The sequence below is a fragment of the Lynx canadensis genome, chromosome A2 (genome assembly GCF_007474595.2).
Source record: "Lynx canadensis isolate LIC74 chromosome A2, mLynCan4.pri.v2, whole genome shotgun sequence".
Classification (NCBI taxonomy): Eukaryota; Metazoa; Chordata; class Mammalia; order Carnivora; family Felidae; genus Lynx; species Lynx canadensis.
Window position 1 is genome coordinate 5,081,286 of NC_044304.2, and position 19,926 is coordinate 5,101,211.

Below are 19,926 nucleotides of genomic sequence, written 5' to 3' on the forward strand. Positions count from 1 at the left end.
CTCCCTCCTTCATTTCTTCCCTGTACCCCCTTCTTTCTCTCTCCCTTCCTTCCTTCTTTCTTCCTCTTTTTCTGTCCCTTCCCTTTCCTTCCTTCTCTCCATCCACCCATTCATCCACCCATCTGTTCTTCCCTGCATCCATCCATCCACCCATGCCTCTATCCATTCTGCCATCCATCTACTTACCCACTCATCTATCTACTAACCTTCCTGCTTTCTCACCTTCCTTCCTTTTTTCCTTCCCCTCTCCCTTCATTCCTTCCATTGATTCATTGACTTAGCTCGAAAATTTTCAGGAATATAATAATGACTTCACCTTTTCCTAGCTCCAACATAAAGTTAGTTATTTAATATCTTTAATCTGTTCCTTGACTGTAAAATGCCAAAGAAAATTATGCCTATGCTTATCTTAAGAGTGGGAGTAAGGATGAAATTATCATTTAAAAGAAAAAATACATTAAACATCAAATAATTATGACTTATGTGAATGGCTCGACAAATTGTCCCAAAAGGCTAAATAAATGGGAGCAAAAATTATTTTTTTCCAATGGTCTAGCATCCTATTCAAAAATGAGCATTAACACAGATGATCCCTTACATCATTTATTTTGCCATCAAATGGGCATCATTGAAACTAGGTGCAGTTTTCTTCTTTATCCCAAGTGCTGTTGCATTTATATCTTATGCTTCTATTGGTCTCCATAATTGATGAGAGCTTTGCATCTGAGGAAAACCTAATGATGAAGGAAAAATTGCATAATTTCTACCTGAACTCCAAGGTAGTAAGTGGTACAACAGGATCCAGGAAGAACACCTCACTCTCCATATCCATTAATTTCGCATTTTACCATGAAAAGGTGTGTGACAACCAGGTGACTCTATTACATCCGGAGGCATTTTGTAATTAAATGAGAATATTTCCATGCCGAAGAATTCACCAGTGAGAAGTCTTTAAAAATGAGGTAGAGGGGCGCCTGGGTGGCTCAGTCGGTTAAGTGGCCGACTTCGGCCCAGGTCATGATCTCGCGGTCCGTGAGTTCGAGCCCCGCGTCAGGCTCTGTGCTGACAGCTCAGAGCCTGGAGCCTGTTTCAGATTCTGTGTCTCCCTCTCTCTGACCCTCCCCTGTTCATACTTTGTCTCTCTCTGTCTCAAAAATAAATAAACGCTAAAAAAAATAAATAAAAAAAAAATTAAAAAAAAATAAAAATGAGGTAGATTCTCACTTGGGGCACCTGAGAAGCTCAGTGAATTAGATGTCTGACTCTTGAATTCAGCTCAGGTCATGATCTCACAGTTTGTGAGATGAAGCCCCAAATCAGGCTCCAAGCTGAGAGGGAGGAGACTCCTTGGGATTCTCTCTCTCCCTCTCTGTCTCTGCCTCTACCCTGCTCATTTGCACTCTTGTGCTCTTTCAAAATAAATAAATAAACTTTTTTTTAAAAAAAAAAAAGAGTGTCACTCATCTATGAGACATGGTGTTGCAAAATCCAAAATGAGCCAAAGGTGATGTGGTGCCTTGGAAATTGGGGTACCCATGAGCTGTACTGGGGAGATAACTTCAGAATCAGCCCCTCAACTGTCCTCCAAGGCTCTGGACCGATCTGACTGGTCAAATTGGTCCAAATAAAAGTGGTCAGGTTTTAAGAAGGCACCAATCCAGAGCTAGCACAGGAGATGAGTGACATTTCAATAGAGTTTCTAGATTTCAGAACTTTGCCAAAATTAAAAATGATTCTGCTTTCTTCAAAGGGGTTCTACTTGCTGTGTAACTGATTACCCCAGAACTTGGCAACTTAAAATGATATGCATTTATTATCTCACTCGGTTCTGGGAGTGAGGAATCCAGAATGGCTTCTTTGGATGGTTCTGGCTCAAGGGTTTTCATCAGGTTGCAGTAAAGATGTTGGCTGGGGTTTGTCACCTGAAAGCTTCACTGAGGCTGAAGGCTTTGTTTTCAAGGTCGTTCCCCCACGTGGCTGTTGGCTTGAGGCCTCTTTCTCGCCACCTGGGGCTCTCTGAGAGCTGCCTCAATGTCCTCATGGCATGGCAGCTCGCTTCTGTGAGTGCTCCGTGAGAGACTGTACTTAAGGGAGTAGAATTAGGCTTGGCATTTTGATGGGAGTGCCAAAGAATTGACGGACATTTTTTCTTTTTTTAAAATGTTTATTTATTTATTATTTTGGAGGTGGGGAGGGGCAGAGAGAGAGAGAGAGAGAGAATTCCAAGCAGGCTCCACACTGTCAGCATAGAGCATGACGTAGGGCTCAATCGCACAAACCATGAGATCATGACCTGAGCTGAAATCAAGAGTCAGATGCTTAACCACCTGAGCCACACAGGTGCCCCAAGAATTGATGGATATTTTTTAAACCACTAAAGGGAGATTATAGCTTCTGGAGCTGAACAGTATGCATTCAAGTCCCACCTCCCTTCCCACTCACTTCTTAGGAAAGTTACCAGCCTTCCATGCTGAGTTCAGCCCAGAATGCTGTGGTTCTGCTACTGATAATAGCAACATGCATTGTTGACATGTGGGACAAATAAGTCAATGTATATAAAGCCCTTAAAATACTAACCAACCTCAGCAAATGGTACTGGGAGTATTGGATATCTGCATGCCAAAGAGTGAAGTTGGACACCTACCATATACAACATGAACACAAGATGGATCAAAGACATAATGTAAGACCTAAAACTATAAAACTCCTAGAAGAAACATGGCAGCAGTGCTTGATGACATTGGATTCCACAAGTGTTTCTGGGTATGACCCCAAAAGAACAGGAAACAAAAGTAGAAATAGACAAATGGAGTATATCAAACTAAAAACTTCTGCATGTGAAAGGATACAGTCAATGGAGTGAAAAGGTATCCCAGGGAATGGGAGAAAATACCTGATAATGGATTAGTATCCAGCATACATAGAGAATGTCTACAATTCAACAAGAACAAAATAACTCGATTTAAAAAAAAAAGGGCAAGGAATCTGAATAGACATTTCTCCAAAGATGCTATACAGATGACCAAGAAGCACATGAAAAGATGCTGAATGTTACTAACCATTAGGTAAATGTAAATCAAAACCACAATGAGATATCACCTCACACCCATTAGTATAGATATTATATATAAAAAAAAAAAAAACAGCGTGAGGACATAGAGAAACTGGAACCACTGTGTAGTGCTGGTTAGGAATATAAGATAGCACAGCCACTATGAAAATAGTATGATGGCTCCTCAAAACCTTGAACCTAGTACTACCATATGAAATAATACAGAATAGTATTTCACTTTAAAAAGAAACACAATTTTGATATATGCAACAACATGGATGAACCTTAAGGACACTATGCTAAATGAAATATGCCAAACACAGAAAGACAGTATTTACTTACTGTAATATTCCACCTGCATGAGGTCCCCAGGGTAGTCAAAGTCATAGAAACAGAAAGTATAAGGGTGTGTGCCAGGTGGTACAGGAAGAGAAATGAAGAGTTGTGTTCTAATGGGTATAGAGCTTCAGTTTTACAGAATGGAAAAATTCTAGAGATGGGTTACACAACAATGTGAATATACTTAACATTACTGCACTGTCCACTCAAAAATGGTTGAGATGGTAAATTTTATGTTATGCATTTTTTTACCATAATAGAAGCTTTTTTTTAAAAAAAGTCTGACACATGGTAAGCATCCCCAAACTTTAGATACTGTTACTTTTTAGGCTTGACCTTTGATTTTTTTAAAAAATTCAATTAGATGGGAATTTCAGGACACAAGCAGTGGTGAGCACTTAGAATATATTTTTGCTGCCCTTTTATTTCCTATCAAAGATATTCCTAAGCAGTATTCAGACACCATTCCCTCTTTTCCAGCTCCTGGCTGAACATAGGATATCTTTTTTTTTTTTCTTACAAACACCCTTAGACCTAGATTAAGGAGAGAAATAGACTTTGTCTCCAGCATGTAATCAAACTTTGTGGGCATGATTGAATGTGTGAAAGTATTTTGGCCCCGTTTATACCTCCCAGTGGGGCCCATTATAGTAAAGTTGTTCATTATAGTAAAGTTTGATAGGGCAAATCTTTTTATGTGTCAAAGAACAGTCAGCCAACATTTTTGTGTACATACTGTATTTGGGGGGGGGGTGTTACTTAACCTCTTTGTTTCTCTGTCCCCTAACACATAAATCTGGGACAGTAACAGAACCTACACCACAGATTGCTGTGGGGGTTAACCGAGTTATTCTATGTTGAGTCTGTACAATGGTGCCTGCAAATGTAGATATCTGTCAACGTTATCTGTGGTGGTGATGAGGACAATTACAAGGGACAAAAGAACTATTAGTTGGGAATTCAACAGATATAGTCTCTTCTCCAGGAAATCACATTGCCTTGACATCAAAAATGATCTTTTTCCTTCCTCTTCTCATTTACCTTACAAGTGAGACACACAGTCAGGTAGGGTGGTTAAGATTCATAAGCATCCACTGGACTGAGAACCATCTGCTCAAAAATGGTTAAGATGGTAAATTTTGTGTTGTGTTCTGTATGTTTTACCACGTTAAAAAAAAAAAAAAAGCTGCCTGCATTTAAAAACTGAGATTTTGCACGACAATCCAGATTTCCAGGTTTTTGTATTTTGATTTTTTTTTTTTTTTAAGAATGGAAGCACTGGCGATATTGAGCTCACATTCTTGTGTGGAAACCATTGCTGGGGCTGAAAGTAATGTGGCTTTCCAGACGGGTCACGTGGCACAGTTCCAACCCCTGTTTATTCATTCCCTAACGGTGGCCTGTTCGACAGATACATGCTGCCTGCCTGACCCTCCACAGGCATTTGAGTTTGCCACCATGAGCTGACGTAGAGAAGTATCAGGAGTCAACCTAAGCATCCTGCTCTGCTCAACTGTGTTCTGTTTACCTCGCATCCCCCTTCCCCAGGGAATGGTGGACATTGTTCTCCGTGCACCTATCAGATTCTCCCAACCCTTGTCTCCCCTGCAGGTGCTGTGCTCCATCATCGCTGGTGTGCTGCACTCCCTCTACCTGGCCTCCTTCACCTGGATGCCCCTTGAAGGGCTACAGCTTTTCCTAACCGTCAGAAACCTCAAGGTGGCCAGCTACATCATTACGGGGAAGTTCAAGAAGTTCATGTATCCTTTTGGCTACGGGGTCCCAGCTCTGATTGTAGCTGTGTCTACAGGTGTTGGACACAGCAGTTATGGGATACATACTAAGTAACCACGGTGTCTTTGTCATGAGGAAGTAATAATATATGTATGAACTCCCATGTATTGAACATCTACTACCTGCTCTGTTGTAGGTGCTGTGGGCACCCCAGGAAGCAAAGCAGACAATAAGCAAATAGACATGGAATATGATATTGGGCTACAATAGGTGCCACCACAGAGAGGCAAACTAGGGAAATGGGAATGTGGTCAGGGAAACCACTGAGAGGTAAACTTCGTATGTCATATGTTATTTGACTTTTTAGATGTCTTACTTACTGTATTAATTTCCTATTGCTGTGCTAACAAGTTAGCTCAAACTTGGTGACTTAAAACAACGCAAGTTTATTATCTTATTTTGAATTCTGTAGGTCAGAAGTCCAACCAGGTATCACTTAGCTAAAATCAAGGTGCCAGCAAAGTGCATTCCTTTTTGAGGTTCTAGGGGCTTTTCCAGCTTCTGGGGGCCACCCACATTCTTCAGCTTATGTCCCCCATCCTCTATCTTCAGGGCCATCAACATTGCACATCTCTGACCATCCTTCACATCTCTTTCTGACTTTCTTCTGTCTCCCCTTTCCCCTTGTAAGAACACTTGTGATTACATTGGATCCACTCAGGTAACCCAGGATAATCTCCCCCATTCCAAAATCCTTATGTTCAATTATATCTGCAGAGTCCCTTTTGTGTCACAAAGTAGAAATTCACAAGTTCTGAGCATGAGAACATGGATATTTTGGGGGTGGAGAGAGGCTCACATTATCCTATCACACCTACAAATTGACCTTCTTTTTTAATTTCTTCTATCTTGCAAAATTAAATTTAGTAACAAGTGGGCAACCCTGGGTTTAAGGTGTTGATAACTTTTGGAAAAGGAATAACGCACAAGAGTATCCATTGAACTAATCAGTGAACAACTTCCTTTTGAAATACAACTTGAAAAGGCACTGTCATTTATGGATAAAAATTGGAGTTGAAACTAAATATTTTTGTTACCAAAAGCCAAATATACATTTATCCTATTTTTGGTCCATTCCAGTGGTTTTCAACTAGGGGTGATTTCATGCCCCACAGGGGACATTCAGCAGTGTCTGGAGACCTTTTTGGTGGTCACAACTTGAGGGAGGGGGTGGCCAGAGATGCTGTTAAATGTTTTGTGATGCACAGGCCAAACGCACAGTGAAGAACCACGGGCCCAAAATGCCAGTAGAGCCAAGGCAGGGGAGCTCTGGTCTATTCAAAGCCCCTGCTCTGAGTTTGTAACTGAATTCTGATAGTGGAAGGACATGGTGGCATTCATTGAGTCCTCTATGCTTAACTGAATGTCCGGGGTTACAATGCCCAGAAGGTAAGTCTTCCATGAATGCTAATCATTGTTAATTTTTTCTCAGTGTTAATGGTTGTCACCTATTATATTATTTGTTTCCCCCTGACCCAGTTGCTGTACCCATTTTTCCCGCAATGTTTTAGTTTAGGGAAAGGTTTTTTAAGTGCATTTTCTTCTTTTTATGAAGAGCTGGAAAGTTGTTTATTCTCTTTTTCAGCTGCTGGATCAGCTTCCTTTGAGCCTCATGTGGCCTGTTTTTGTTATTATTTTGCTGGGTTTATAATTTTTGTCATTACTTTGAATGTAGAAAATATGTTTCACTGATGTGACAAAGGGATAATTTGATAATGACCTGTTTAAATTTTCTCTAGAGTCCTTGAACTTAAGGCAGAACATGCCAAGAGATTGTAGACCCTTTTCTTGTGGAAAGAGTAACATCTGAGTTGAAACTGAGACATCACATGAAATAAAGTTTCTGATGTTTATCTTGCCTGCACCACTGATGATGTGGCTTTTTAAAAAATATTTGGCCAAGTCAGTTGGAGAAAGACAGATATCATATGTTTTCACTCATGTGGATCTTGAGAAACTTAACAAGACTATGGGGGAAGGGAAGGGGAAAAAAATAGTTACAGAGAGGGAGGGAGGCAAACCATAAGAGACTCTTAAATACAGAGAACAAACCGAGGGTTGAGGAGGGATGGGGGAGAGGGGAAAGTGGGTGATGGGTATTGAGGAGGGCACTTGTTGGAATGAGCACTGGGTATCGTATGTAAGCATGGTAATCTACCCCAAAAACCAAGAGCACATTTTACACTATATGTTAGCCAATTTGACAATAATTATATTTACAAAAATAAAAATAAATATTTTTTTTAAGTTCAAAACCAAAAGAAATAATTTTGGCCAAGGTCAATCACCTTTTTGAAATTATAATGAGAATATTTAACATGAGCTCTATTCCTGTTAGTAAAAGTTTAGGTGTAAAATGCAGTGTTGTCGGCCATAGGCATGATGTCATACAGCAGAGGTCTAGAACATAATCACCTTGCGTGACCCAAACTTTATACCTCCTGAATCATAACTCCTGATAGCCTCTCTCCCCCTCACCATCTCCTGAGACCACCATCCTACTTTCCACTTCTATGAATTTGACTTGAGTTTGACTGTTTTAGGTACCTCATGTAAGTGGAATCATACTGTATTTGTCCTTCTGTGACTGGCTTAGTTCACTTAGTGTAACGTCCTCAAGGTTAATCCATGTGGTCACATATTGTAGGGTTTCCCTCTCTTAGGGCTAAATAATATTCCACTGTGTCCATCTGATTATCCAACTAGCTATTTCTATCATAAATTATTTATCCATTCATCTGTTAACGGACACTTAGATTGTTTGCACATCTTGGCTATTGTGAATAATGCTGCAATGAATGTAGGAGTGTCGTAGACTCTGGGTCTGGAGTTCTCTCCTGTCCAGCAATGCAGGATTGAAATGCAAGAGAGGCTTATGTCTGGGAGGAGACAAGAGCTCTGAGTAAGGGTCCTTGCTCCATTTTTATTAGGATCAGAAGGCTTATAAGCACAAAAAGACAATGAAACTGTGAACATTAACTCATGGGCATGGGGGAAAGGGGGTTTTGAAGATATGTGGTGTTAGACGGTTGGGTTAATACAGAACAAACTCCTGGCCCCGGGGGGATGGTTGTTTACAGCAGACATGAGGCCCCACCTTTGTTTACCTAAACTTGCCTAGGGGATAATAAAGAGCATGCTACCTCAGGGTCAAGAAGGCATCTTTCTTTTGTTAATTAGCTCAGGCTCTGGGAGACTTTGCTGCTGATCTAAAGTCCTTTTTCCCATTTTCGTCCTTCCTTCCTGTAAAAGCAGCTTTCTGCTATTGTACTAAGCTGGGGGGCGTTTCTGCCCTGAATACCTAATCTTGTTTACCTCATTTTGGATGCTTCCATCCTGAGATTTCTTATTCCTGTACCTTTGTGTCCTATACTGGGGGCCTTTGCCCTGTTTACCTAACCTTGTTTACCTGATCTTGGATGCATGCATCCTGTGACTTTCTACTTCTTTATGCCTTGTTAATCCATCAGTGCAAGTTCAGGGAATTCCTGTTATTCCCCACATAGGAGTATGTGTATCTCTTTGAGATTCAGATTTCAATTCTTTAGGATAAGTACCCAGAAGTGGGATTGTTGGATCATATGTCAGTTATATTCTTAGTATGTTGAAGAAGCTCCATATTGTTTTCCACAGCAGCTACACCAACGTATTTCTACCAACAGCACACAGCATTCCAATTTCTCCACGTGCTTCCCAACACTTGTTATCTTTTTCATTTTCAAATAACTTAAAATTCACAAGAAGTTGTAAAAATAGTACAGAGTCCCACATACCCTTCACTCAGCTTTCCCTAAAGATATTAGGTTTTTTTTAATGTTTATTTATTTTTGGGAGAGAGAGAGAGAGAGAGAGACAGAGAGCAAGTGGGGAGGGGCAGAGAGAGAAGGAGACACAGAACTCAAAGCAAGCTCCAGGCTCTGACCTGTCCACACAGAGCCTGATGTGGGGCTCCCAATCCATGAACTGGGAGATCATGACCTGAGCTGATGTTGAACGTTTATCTGACTGAGCCACCCATGTGCCCCAAGATGTTGAAAAACATTTAATACATGATTTTAAAATACGATTATACAAAAGGCATGCCAATGGGGGAGGAAACAAAACCCTCAAAACCTTAGAGAAGATAAGCACCAAAATGGAAATAGTGCTTATCTCTGTGTGTGAATTTCTTCTCTGGAATTTCAGATAAGTTCTGTTTGTTTTTCTGCATTTTCCTAATTTTGGATAATGACCATATGTTGCTTCTCTGATCAGAAAAAAAAAATGGAAGCTAATTTTTAAAAAATCAAGGTGTATACCCACTGAGTTTTAGAAATCCTAAACATATTTTATAAGTTTTGAGAATGAATACCTGTCATTTCCTATTAATTAAAAATATTGGGGGGGCGCCTGGGTGGCTCAGTCGGTTAAGCGTCCCACTTCAGCTCAGGTCATGATTTCCTGGTTTGTGTGTTCTAGTCCCACGCTGGGCTCTGTGTTGACAGCTCAGAGCCTGGAGCTTGCTTCAGATTTTGTGTCTCCCTCTCTCTGCCCCTCCCCTGCTTGTGCTCTGTCTCTCTCTGTCTCTCAAAAATAAACATTAAAAAAAATTTTTTTTTAAAGGTGATCCGCCCCCAGTGTCAGGAATGCCAAGGCTGAGAAACCCTGAGTTAGGAGAATAATGCTTTTTCAGTTTTGCCATTTTTATAATTTGGGGAATTTATATGGTCCAGGTGAAAATGAAAATTTATCCAGTATATGAACCTCTAAGGATGTATTTCTGCTAGGAATCATTTTCAGTACTTAATAGTATGAAATATATATTGTACTTAATATTGTATTAACTTATTGTTTTACACAGGTGTCATTTAGGTATGTAGGAAGAACAATAGATTGGGAGATAGCTGCCATTGAAAAGATAATGTTATAATCACAGACCCCAAAAGGAAGGGAATGCTGTGTCAGGAGTGGGGAGATATCCTGGGGGAAACACCGGAGTTGGCTAGCAGGCAGAGGCACAGGGGAAATTGTAGGCAAGCGCCTTTATTGTGGGGTGTGTGGAAAGGAGGTGAGGCAGGGTACACAGGTTTAGGATGGACTAGTTTGAATAGCCAGTGGGCTCCTGGGTATAGGGGCTGTCCTGGGTTGTCTGGTACCTGGTCCTGGGGTAGTTAAGGCAGGTGGATAGTGGCCTAGAGTGTGAGAGCCCCATAAAGGAGGTGGTTGAGGGTGCGGGCCCTGGGTTGGTTGGTTTGCATTTGAAAGGTACACTCTAAGAATTGACTAACCCCATAAGGGGCAGTCCCTCCACAGGGTCAGTAGGATTCCAGTTGTGACAGCAACTGAATACAGATAATAAAAAAACATAGTTAATACACTCATAGTATATAATTATAATAAATGCCATTATGTTAATATTATGAATGTTGGAACATTTCCCATTTCATTATACCAAACATAAATTACTTTTTGTGTATATGTATTACTTTCTATAAATAATTACATGGCATAAATTATATCACAGTCACATTATACGATGCTAGCATTACATATCAGTGATCCCTTTAACACTCCTGCCAGAGGTTACCATGTTTAACGGTCTGACATTCTTAGTCCCAAGCCTTGAAGCAAGAGTAAATATGTGATAGAAAGCGTTGCCATGAGCCATAGAGCTGACGTTGTTCTGCTTCTTGGTTTTGGCAGGATGCTGACGTTCAAAGCCGTTGCTCAGGTTTTCATTCTGGGCTCTTCTTGGGGCCTTGGCTTCTTTCTGGTGGAAGGAGTGCTGGACCCTGTCAGGTTGGTGATGACCTTCGCCATCATCAGCATCCTCCAGGGCGTCCATGTCTACTTGGTCCACTGCCTTCTGAATCACAAGGTAAACCAGTGTCTCCTTCCCATGTTCCATGGCCCCTTGGTGTCTCATGTTTTATTATTTTCTGTCTCCTGGGCTTTTCCATTGCTTGCATGGTGGTGTATATGTGTATGCACGGGGCTCTTTCTTCCATATCATAATGTTTGTCCCAGAGACCACCTTTTCAGGATTTATCTTTCTTGCTTCCAATCATTTGAATTTGCACTGAAGCAGCAGAAACTGGATAGAGCCATACAAGGTCCACATTATCTGACAACGAGAAAAAAAATCACAAATGAGGAAAACATACTAAATTCTGGGGCAGGGTGGGGGAAGCCTTGCTTAGGACTTAACTAGGCAAAATCCCTATGCTATGAAAACAAGTCTGAGTTGTTATATTTGAAACTGAGTTTATAATTGTAAATGCGGGCTACTTCTTAGAATGAAAAAAGAATCAAATGTTGGTTTTTAGAGGGGCATTATTTTATGCGTTATGATGTGGTAGCTACGATATAATGATTTTTATGTGATGCTCGGCTTTTGCAAACTGCAGCTTCACATAAATTATCTGGGGATTTATTAATTTCCCAAGGATCTCTGAATCTTTTTTTTATTTAACTTTATTTTTTATTTTTTAAAATTTACATCCAAATTAGTTAGTATATAGTGAAGCAATGATTTCAGTAGATTCCTTAATGCCCCTTACCCATTTAGCCCATCCCCCCTCCCACAACCCCTCCAGTAACCCTGTTTGTTCTCCATATTTATGAGTCTCTTTTGTCCTCCTCCCTGTTTTTATATTATTTTTGTTTCCCTTCCTTTATGTTCATCTGTTTTGTCTCTTAAAGTCCTCATATGAGTGAAGTCATATGATTTTTGTCTTTCTCTGACTTATTTCACTTAGCATAATCCCCTCCAGTTCCATCCACGTAGTTGCAAATGGCAAGATTTCATTCTTTTTGATTGCCGAGGAATACTCCACTGTGTGTATGTATACACACACACACACACACACACACACACACACACACACCACAACTTCTTTATCCTTTCATCCATCGATGGACATTTGGGCTCTTTCCATACTTTGACTATTGTTGATAGTGCTGCTATAAACTTGGGGTGCATGTGTCCCTTCAAAACAGCACACCTGTATCCCTTGGATAAATGCCTAGTAGTGCAATTGCTAGGTCGTAGGTAATTCTATTTTTAGTTTTTTGAGGAACCTCCATACTGTTTTCCAGAGTGGCTGCACCAGCTTGCATTCCCACCAACAATGCAAAAGAGCTCCTCTCTCTCCGCATCCTCACCAACATCTGTTGTTGCCCGAGTTGTTAACGTTAGCCATTCTGACAGGTGTAAGGTGGTATCTCATTGTGGTTTTGATGTGTATTTCCCTGATGATGAGTGATGTTGAGCATTTTTTCATGTGTCGGTTGGCCATCTGGATGTCTTCTTTGGAGAAGTGTCTATTCATGTCTTTTGCCCATTTCTTCACTGGATTATTTGTTTTTTGGGTGTTGAGTTTGATAAGTTCTTTGTAGATTTTGGATACTAACCCTTTATCTGATATGTCATTTGCAAATATCTTCTCCCATTCTGTCGGTTGCCTTTTAGTTTTGTTGATTGTTTCCTATGCTGTGCAGAAGCTTTTTATTTTGATGAGGTCCCAGTAGTTCATTTGTGCTTTTGTTTCCCTTGCCTCCAGAGACGTGTTGAGTAAGAAATTGCTGCAGGCAAGGTCAAAGAGGTTTTTGCCTGCTTTCTCCTCAAGGATTTTGATGGCTTCCTCTCTTACATTGAGGTCTTTCATCCATTTTGAGTTTATTTTTGTTATGATGTAAGAAAGTGGTCCAGGTTCATTCTTCTGCATGTCGCTATCCAGTTTTCCCAGCACCACTTGCTAAAGAGACTGTCTTTGTTCCATTGGATATTCTTTCCTGCTTTGTCAAAGATTAGTTGCCCATACGTTTGAGGGTCCATTTCTGGGTTCTCTATTCTGTTCCATTGATCTGACTGTTCTTGTGCCAGTACCATACTGTCTTGATGATTACAGCTTTGGGGCGCCTGGGTGGCGCAGTCGGTTAAGCGTCCGACATCAGCCAGGTCACGATCTCGCGGTCCGTGAGTTCGAGCCCCGCGTCGGGCTCTGGGCTGATGGCTCAGAGCCTGGAGCCTGTTTCCGATTCTGTGTCTCCCTCTCTCTCTGCCCCTCCCCCGTTCATGCTCTGTCTCTCTCTGTCCCAAAAATAAAAATAAAAAAACGATGATTACAGCTTTGTAGTATAGCTTGAAGTCTGGGATTGTGATGCCTCCAGCTTTGGTTTTCTTTTTCAAGATTGCTTTTGCTATTCAGGGTCTTTTCTGGTTCCATACAAATTTTAGAATTATTTGTTCTAGCTCTGTGAAGAATGCTGGTGTTACTTTGATAGGGATCATGTTAAATATGTAGATTGCTTTGGGTAGTATTGACATTTTAACAATATTTGTTCTTCCTATCCAGGAGCATGGAATCTTTTTCCATTTGTGTCTTCTTCAATTTCTTTCATAAGCTGTCTATAGTTTTCAGTGTATAGATTTTTCACCTCTTTGGTTAGATTTATTCCTAGGTATTTTATGGGTTTTGGTGCAACTGTAAATGGGATCGATTCCTTGATTTCTCTTTCTGTCGCATCATTGTTGGTGTATAGGAATGCAACTGATTTCTCTGCATTGATTTTATATCCTGCGACTTTGCTGAATTCATGAATCAGTTCTAGCAGTTTTTGGTGGAATCTTTTGGGTTTCCATATAGAGTATCATGTCATCTGCAAAGGGTGAAACTTTGACCTCCTCCTGGCTGATTTGGATGCCTTTTATTTCTCCATGTTCTCTGATTACTGAGGCTAAGACTTCCAATACTATTTTGAATAACAGTGGCTAGAATGGACATCCCTGTCTTGTTCCTGACCTTAGGGGGAAAACTCTCAGTTTTTCCCCATTGAGGATGATATTAGCGTTGGGTCATTCATATATGGCTTTTATGATCTCAAGGTATGATCCTTCTATCCCTACTATCTTGAGGGTTTTTCATGCTATATTTTGTCAAATGCTTTCTCTGCATCTATTGAGAGGATCATATGGTTCTTGCCCTTTCTTTTATTGATGTGATGAATCACGTAATTGTTTTGCAGATATTGAACCAGCCCTGCATCCCAGTTATAAATCCTACTTGGTCGTGGTGAATAATTCTTTTAATGTATTGTTGGATCCAGTTGGCTAGTATCTTGTTGAGGATTTTTGCATCCATGTTCATCAGGGAAATTGGTCTATAGTTCTCTTTTTTAGTGGGGTCTCTGGTTTTGGAATCAAGGTAATGCTGGCCTCATAGAAAGAGTTTGGAAGTTCTCCTTCCATTTCTATTTTTTGGAACAGTTTCAAGAGAATAGGTGTTAAATCTTCCTTAAATGTTTGGTAGAATTCCTCTGGAAAGCCATCTGGCCCTGGACTCTTGTTTTTTGGCAGATTTTTTATTACTAATTCGATTTCCTTTTCGTTATGGGTCTGTTCAAATTTTCTATTTCTTTCTGCTTCAGTTTTGGTAGTGTATGTGTTCCAGGAATTTGTCCATTTCTTCCAGGTTGCCCATTTTATTGGCATATAATTGCTCATAATATTCTCTTATTATTGTTTTTATTTCTGTTGTGTTGGTTGTGATTTCTCCTCTTTCATTCTTGATTTTACTTATTTGGGTCCTTTCCTTTTTCTTCTTGGTCAAACTGGCTAGTGGTTTATCAATTTTCTTAATTCTTACAAAGAACCAGCTTCTGGTTTCATTGATCTGTTCTACTTTTTTTTTTTTTTTTTTTTTTTTTTTTTTTGGTTTCGATAGCATTAATTTCTGCTCTCATCTTTATTATTTCCTGTCTTCTGCTGGTTTTGGGTTTTATTTGCTGTTCTTTTTCCAGCTCCTTAAGGTGTAAGGTTAGGTTGTGTATCTGAGATCTTTCTTCCTTCTTTAGGATGACCTGGATTGCTATATACTTTCCTCTTATGACTGCCTTTGCTGCGTCCCAGAGGTTTTGGGTTGTGGTGCTATCATTTTCATTGACTTCCATAAACTTGTTAATTTCTTCTTTAACTGGTTGGTTAGCCCATTCATTCTTTAGTAGGACGTTCTTCAGTCTCCAAGTATTTGTTACCTTTCCAAAATTTCTCTTGTTGTTGATTTCAAGTTTCCTAGCCTTGTGGTCTGAAAATATGCATGGTATGACCTTGATCTTTTTGTACTTGTTGAGGGTTGATTTGTGTCCCAGTATGTGATCTATGCTGGAGAACATTCCATGTGCAATGGAGAAGCATGTATATTCTGCTGCTTTAGGATGAAATGTTCTGAATATATCCGTTAAGTCCATTTGGTCCAGTGTGTCATTCAAAGGCATGTTCCCTTGTTGATTTCTGTTTAGATGATCTGTCCATTGCTGTGAGTGGGGTGTTGAAGTCCCCTACTATTATGGCATTATTATCAATGAGTTTCTTTATGTTTATGATTAATTGATTTATATATTTGGGGTTTCCACATTTGGAGCATAAATGTTTACAATTGTTATGTCTTCTTGATGGATAGCCCCTTAATTATGATATAATTCCCTTCTTCACCTCTTGTTACAGTCTTTATTTTCAAGTCTAGATTGTCTGATGTAAGTATGGCTACTCCGGCTTTCTTTCATTGACCATTAGCATGATAGATGGTTCTCCATCCCCTTACTTTCAATCTGAAGGTGTCTTTAGGTCTAAACTGGGTCTCTTGTAAACAGCATATAGATGGATCTTGTTTTCTTTTATTTTTAAATATTTTTTAATGTTTTATTTTTTTGAGAGAAAGAGGGAGAATGAGTGGGGGAGGAGCAGAGAGAGAGGGAGACACAGAATCTGAAGCAGGCTCCTGGTTCTGAGCTGTCAGCACAGAGCCCTATGTGGGGCTTGAACTTATGAACCATGAGATCATGACCTGAGCCAAAGTTAGAAGCTTAACCAACTGAGCCACCCAGGCACCCAGATGGATCTTGTTTTCTTATCCATTCAATTATCCTATTCTTTTGATTGGAATATTTAGTCCATTAATGTTTAGAGTGAGTACTGAAAAGAAATGAATGTATTGCCATTGTGTTGCCTGTAGAGTTGGAGTTTCTGATAGTGTTCTCTGGTCCTTTCTAATCTTTGTTGCTTCTGGTCTTTTTTTTTTTTTTTCCATCTTTTCTCCCTCAGAGAGTCCCCCTTAAAATTTCTTGCAGGGCTGGTTTAATGGTCATGAACTCCTTTAATTTTTGTTTGGGAAACTTTTTCTCTCTCCTATTTTGAATGACAGCCTTGCTGGATAAAGAATTCTTGGCTGCATATTTTTCTGAGTCAGCACACTGAATATATCTCGTCACTGCTTTCTGACCTGCCAATTTTCTGTGGATAGGTCTGCTGCAAACCTGATCTGTCTTCCCTTGTAGGTTAGGGACTTTTTTCCCTTGCTGTTTTCATGATTCTCTCCTTGCCTGAGTATTTTGTGAATTTGACTATGATCTGCCTTGTTGATGGTCGATTTTTGTTGAATCTAATGGGAGTCCACTGTGATTCCTGGATTTTGATGTCTGTGTCTTTCCCCAGGTTAGGAAAATTTTCCACTATGATTTGCTCACATAACCCTTCTACCTCTATTTCTCTCTCTTCCTCTTCTGGGACCCCTATGATTCTGATGTTCCTTTTTCATGAGTCACTGATTTCTCTAATTCTTAAATCGTGCTCTTCTGCCTTAGTCTCCCTCTTTTTTTCTGCTTCATTATTCTCCATAAGTTTGTCCTCCAGGTCACTAATTCTCTGCTCTACCTCATCCATCCTTGCTGCCGTGGCATTCATTCAAGATTTCAGCTTAATTATACCATTTTTTATTTCATCCTGACTAGCTTTTATCTCCACAGAAAGGGATTTTAATCTGTTTTCAACCCCAGCTAGTATTCTTATTATCATGATTCTAAATTCTGGTTCAGACATCTTGCTTTTAGCTGTATTGATTAAGTCCCTGGCTGTCGTTTCTTCCTGTTCTTTCTTTTGGGATGAATTCCTTCGTTTCATCATTTTTAAGGAAGAAGCAGAAAAAAATTAAAATTAAAAAATTAAAAACAACACGAAAAAGTCAAATAAAGGATGCTAGATCCTAGGTGTGTTCTGGTCTGTTTTTGAAAGGAGGTTGATAGATTAGAGAAAAAAAGAGAAAGATAAAAAAGGAAACTTGTAAATTTGAAAAAGTGAATACAATGAAATAGAATAAAATGAAATAATGGAAGTAAAAAATAGCATTTGAAAAATTTACAAAAAAAATAAAAAATATAGTAGAAAAAATTAAAGACATATATTTAATAGAAATGAAAAATAGAGATAATTTGTTTCTGTTTCTGTATTCAAGAATCAGAAAAAAAATTGAATAGATGGACCAGCAAACAGACTGAAGTACGATTGAAATCACATCGTTTTCCCCTAGAAGTTGGACTATGTAGCACTTTATAGTCCATAAACTATGCAGGCAGAGAGACTTGTGTTCCTGAAGAGCAAGATTAGCCCAGTTGGGTGGGCTTAGTGTAACAGCTATTCTCCACTAGATGGCGCTGCTTAGCTTACTGGGTGGACTGTTGTAGCGTGTGTAGGTGTGTATGCGCATGCGTGGGAGGAGTGAAAATGGCATCACCCAGCTACCCAGTCTCTAGTATCGGAACTCTGGTCTCCCTGATCAGCTATCATGCACCACTCCTTTGTCTCCAGCTTCCATGCACTCCCCACTTCTGCACTGTGACCAAGCCAGCAGGCTGCAGGTGGCACCTCCCTGCTGAGTTTTATCTCAGATGAGGCTGTTTCCCAACCCCTCACTTCTGAGGGACCGTGGTGTTGACCTGTTCTGACCCCTGCAGGAGGATCTCACCAAGCAATGGCCGGGTGTCGGCCACACCCAGGAACATTCACAAGACCGTGCTTCTCTTGATGCCCAGAGACCGTGGCTGGGTGCCAGCCTGCCCCCCCCAAAAGTTCATGCAATCTTGTAGCAGCAGCATTTCAGGGATTATGGAAAATCACAACATCTGGCACCAGGCTTCAACCTTCACATCCTTGTTCCACCACCAGCAAATGTGGCTGTTCTCCGGGGTCTGCTGGGACCTTTGCCTGTGGGGTGGCCACACAGCCTCTACCAAATTTCCCCCCTGTAGGGGGACTGCCTCTTCCCATGTGGCTTAAGGACCTCACTCTCTCCTCCTGGGGATTTGCCCTACCCACCCGAGCACTGCCAGGTAAAGAGCTGCAGAGTTTCAGATTCTGTGCTCCCCCTGTTCGTAGAGTCTTCATGGAATTTCTGCCTTTTTTGTTCAGTCCCTTGCATACTTTTTCTTTTCTCTCCAGCTGCTTTTGGGGGGGGGGGGAGGGATGCTTTCCATTCTCTCCTCCTGTCTCCATCCTCTCTCCACAAGCAAAAACAGCTCCCTGCCCTCTGCAGCTTTCTCCCCCAGTTCACCTCTCCATGCTATGTACCTGCTGAGTCCTCTGGTTTGGGCTGTTAATCCTCAAATCAGTTTACTAGGTGTGCAGGATGGTTTAGTGTTGATCTGGCTGCATTTCAGGGACGCGAGACACACACACACACACACACACACACAAAACCTTCCATGCTGTTGTACCATCTTGGTCCCTCCCTGTGTTTTCTTTTATCTCATTAATTTTCCTTAAAGCAGCTATTTTGAATTCTTCTCCAGGTAAATCCCTTGAGAATAGTATTGGTTGTTGGAATATTATTGGTAGGATTTGGTGGAGTCATGTTTCCTTATTGTTTTCATGTTTCTTTGAAGTTTTTCCTTGCTGTCTTTGCATATGAAGTGTAGTTACCTCCTGTGGTTTTTACTAACTGCCTCCAGGGAGAAATACCTCCTGTCAGCCCAGCTAGAGATCGAGGCTTCCTCAGATCTTCTGGGGTCATGCCAGTTCCATGCCTCTTGCTCCCTCTTGTGGCACAATTCTTATATTTGTGTGCTTTGTCCCTACCCTGCCAGGCACCAGACCAAGTGCTAACAGACTCTGGTCTTGCTTTTCCCAAAGGTAACACTACCTGCTGCTGCTAAAATTGTAGTCTCTCCCTGTCTGCCAGAGATTACTCTCACTGCTCTCTTCAGAAGCAGGCAAAGGGAGCTGACCACGGAATGGAGCAGTGAGGGTGAGGAATACAGAATACTGGTCGTGTCTGTGGGCCACCCAGTGACTCCTGAGTGGACTTCTTGATGGTTTCCACAACACAGTGAGTAGGAGCTGTGTCCCCCTCATGTATTCTGAGATTCCTTTCTGCCATTCTGTCAAGCTCTTCCCACTCCCCTACACCCTACCCCAATCCTGGAACTCCTGATTTGGTACCCTAACTCAGTACTTTTTCTTTTCTAATGGGGCACTTGTAGAAATCTGGACTTCCAAGAAGGCTCTCTCATACATGGGTGGTTGTCTAAGTCCGTGTTTTCCAAGGTCTCCTGGACCATGGCTAAAAGGGACTGCAGCAAGTTAATGGGCCACTGCAAGGACCACAGCTGGGACCACGGTATGTCTGTCTGTTACCCAATGCAAAGGTGAGTGAGACGCCTCACAGATTCCCCTGGCATATGGTGCTGGACCCCCCCAGCTCCTACAAGCTACTTTTGTTAATGAATGGATGCTGGATTTGTGTTGGGGGAGGGGGCTGGGGTGCAGGAAGAGGAGAAAAAACAAGGGTCTTATGCCACCATGATGCTGACATACAGCAGTTTATTTCTTTTTATTTAAAAAAAAATTTTTAATGTTTGTTTATTTTTGAGACACAGAGCATGAGCAGGGGAGGGGCAGAGAGAGAGGGAGACAGAATCCGAAGAAGGTTCCA

General features: G+C 40.8%; 1 protein-coding gene and 1 long non-coding RNA gene across 5 annotated transcripts in view; both read left to right on the plus strand.

Moving 5' to 3' along the window:
* LOC115499444 (putative adhesion G protein-coupled receptor E4P) overlaps positions 1-5,606 on the plus strand; it is a 78,354-nt gene extending 72,748 nt beyond the window's left edge. Inside the window, exon 17 of the mRNA XM_032595722.1 lies at positions 5,003-5,606. Coding sequence (XP_032451613.1) covers positions 5,003-5,239 — 237 coding nt within the window. The 3' untranslated portion in view covers positions 5,240-5,606. The remainder of the gene's footprint in view (positions 1-5,002) is intronic.
* A 5,075-nt stretch (positions 5,607-10,681) lies between these two features.
* Positions 10,682-19,904, plus strand: LOC116737958. 4 transcript variants are annotated; one of them, XR_004343327.1, is made up of 4 exons: positions 10,682-11,042; positions 19,199-19,320; positions 19,475-19,611; positions 19,865-19,904. It is a non-coding gene; the product is annotated as an uncharacterized LOC116737958 (long non-coding RNA). The 4 variants fall into 4 exon arrangements; XR_004343330.1 differs by having other exon boundaries at positions 19,539-19,611; XR_004343328.1 differs by having other exon boundaries at positions 19,475-19,639; positions 19,865-19,901.
* The last annotated feature ends 22 nt before the right edge of the window (positions 19,905-19,926 follow it).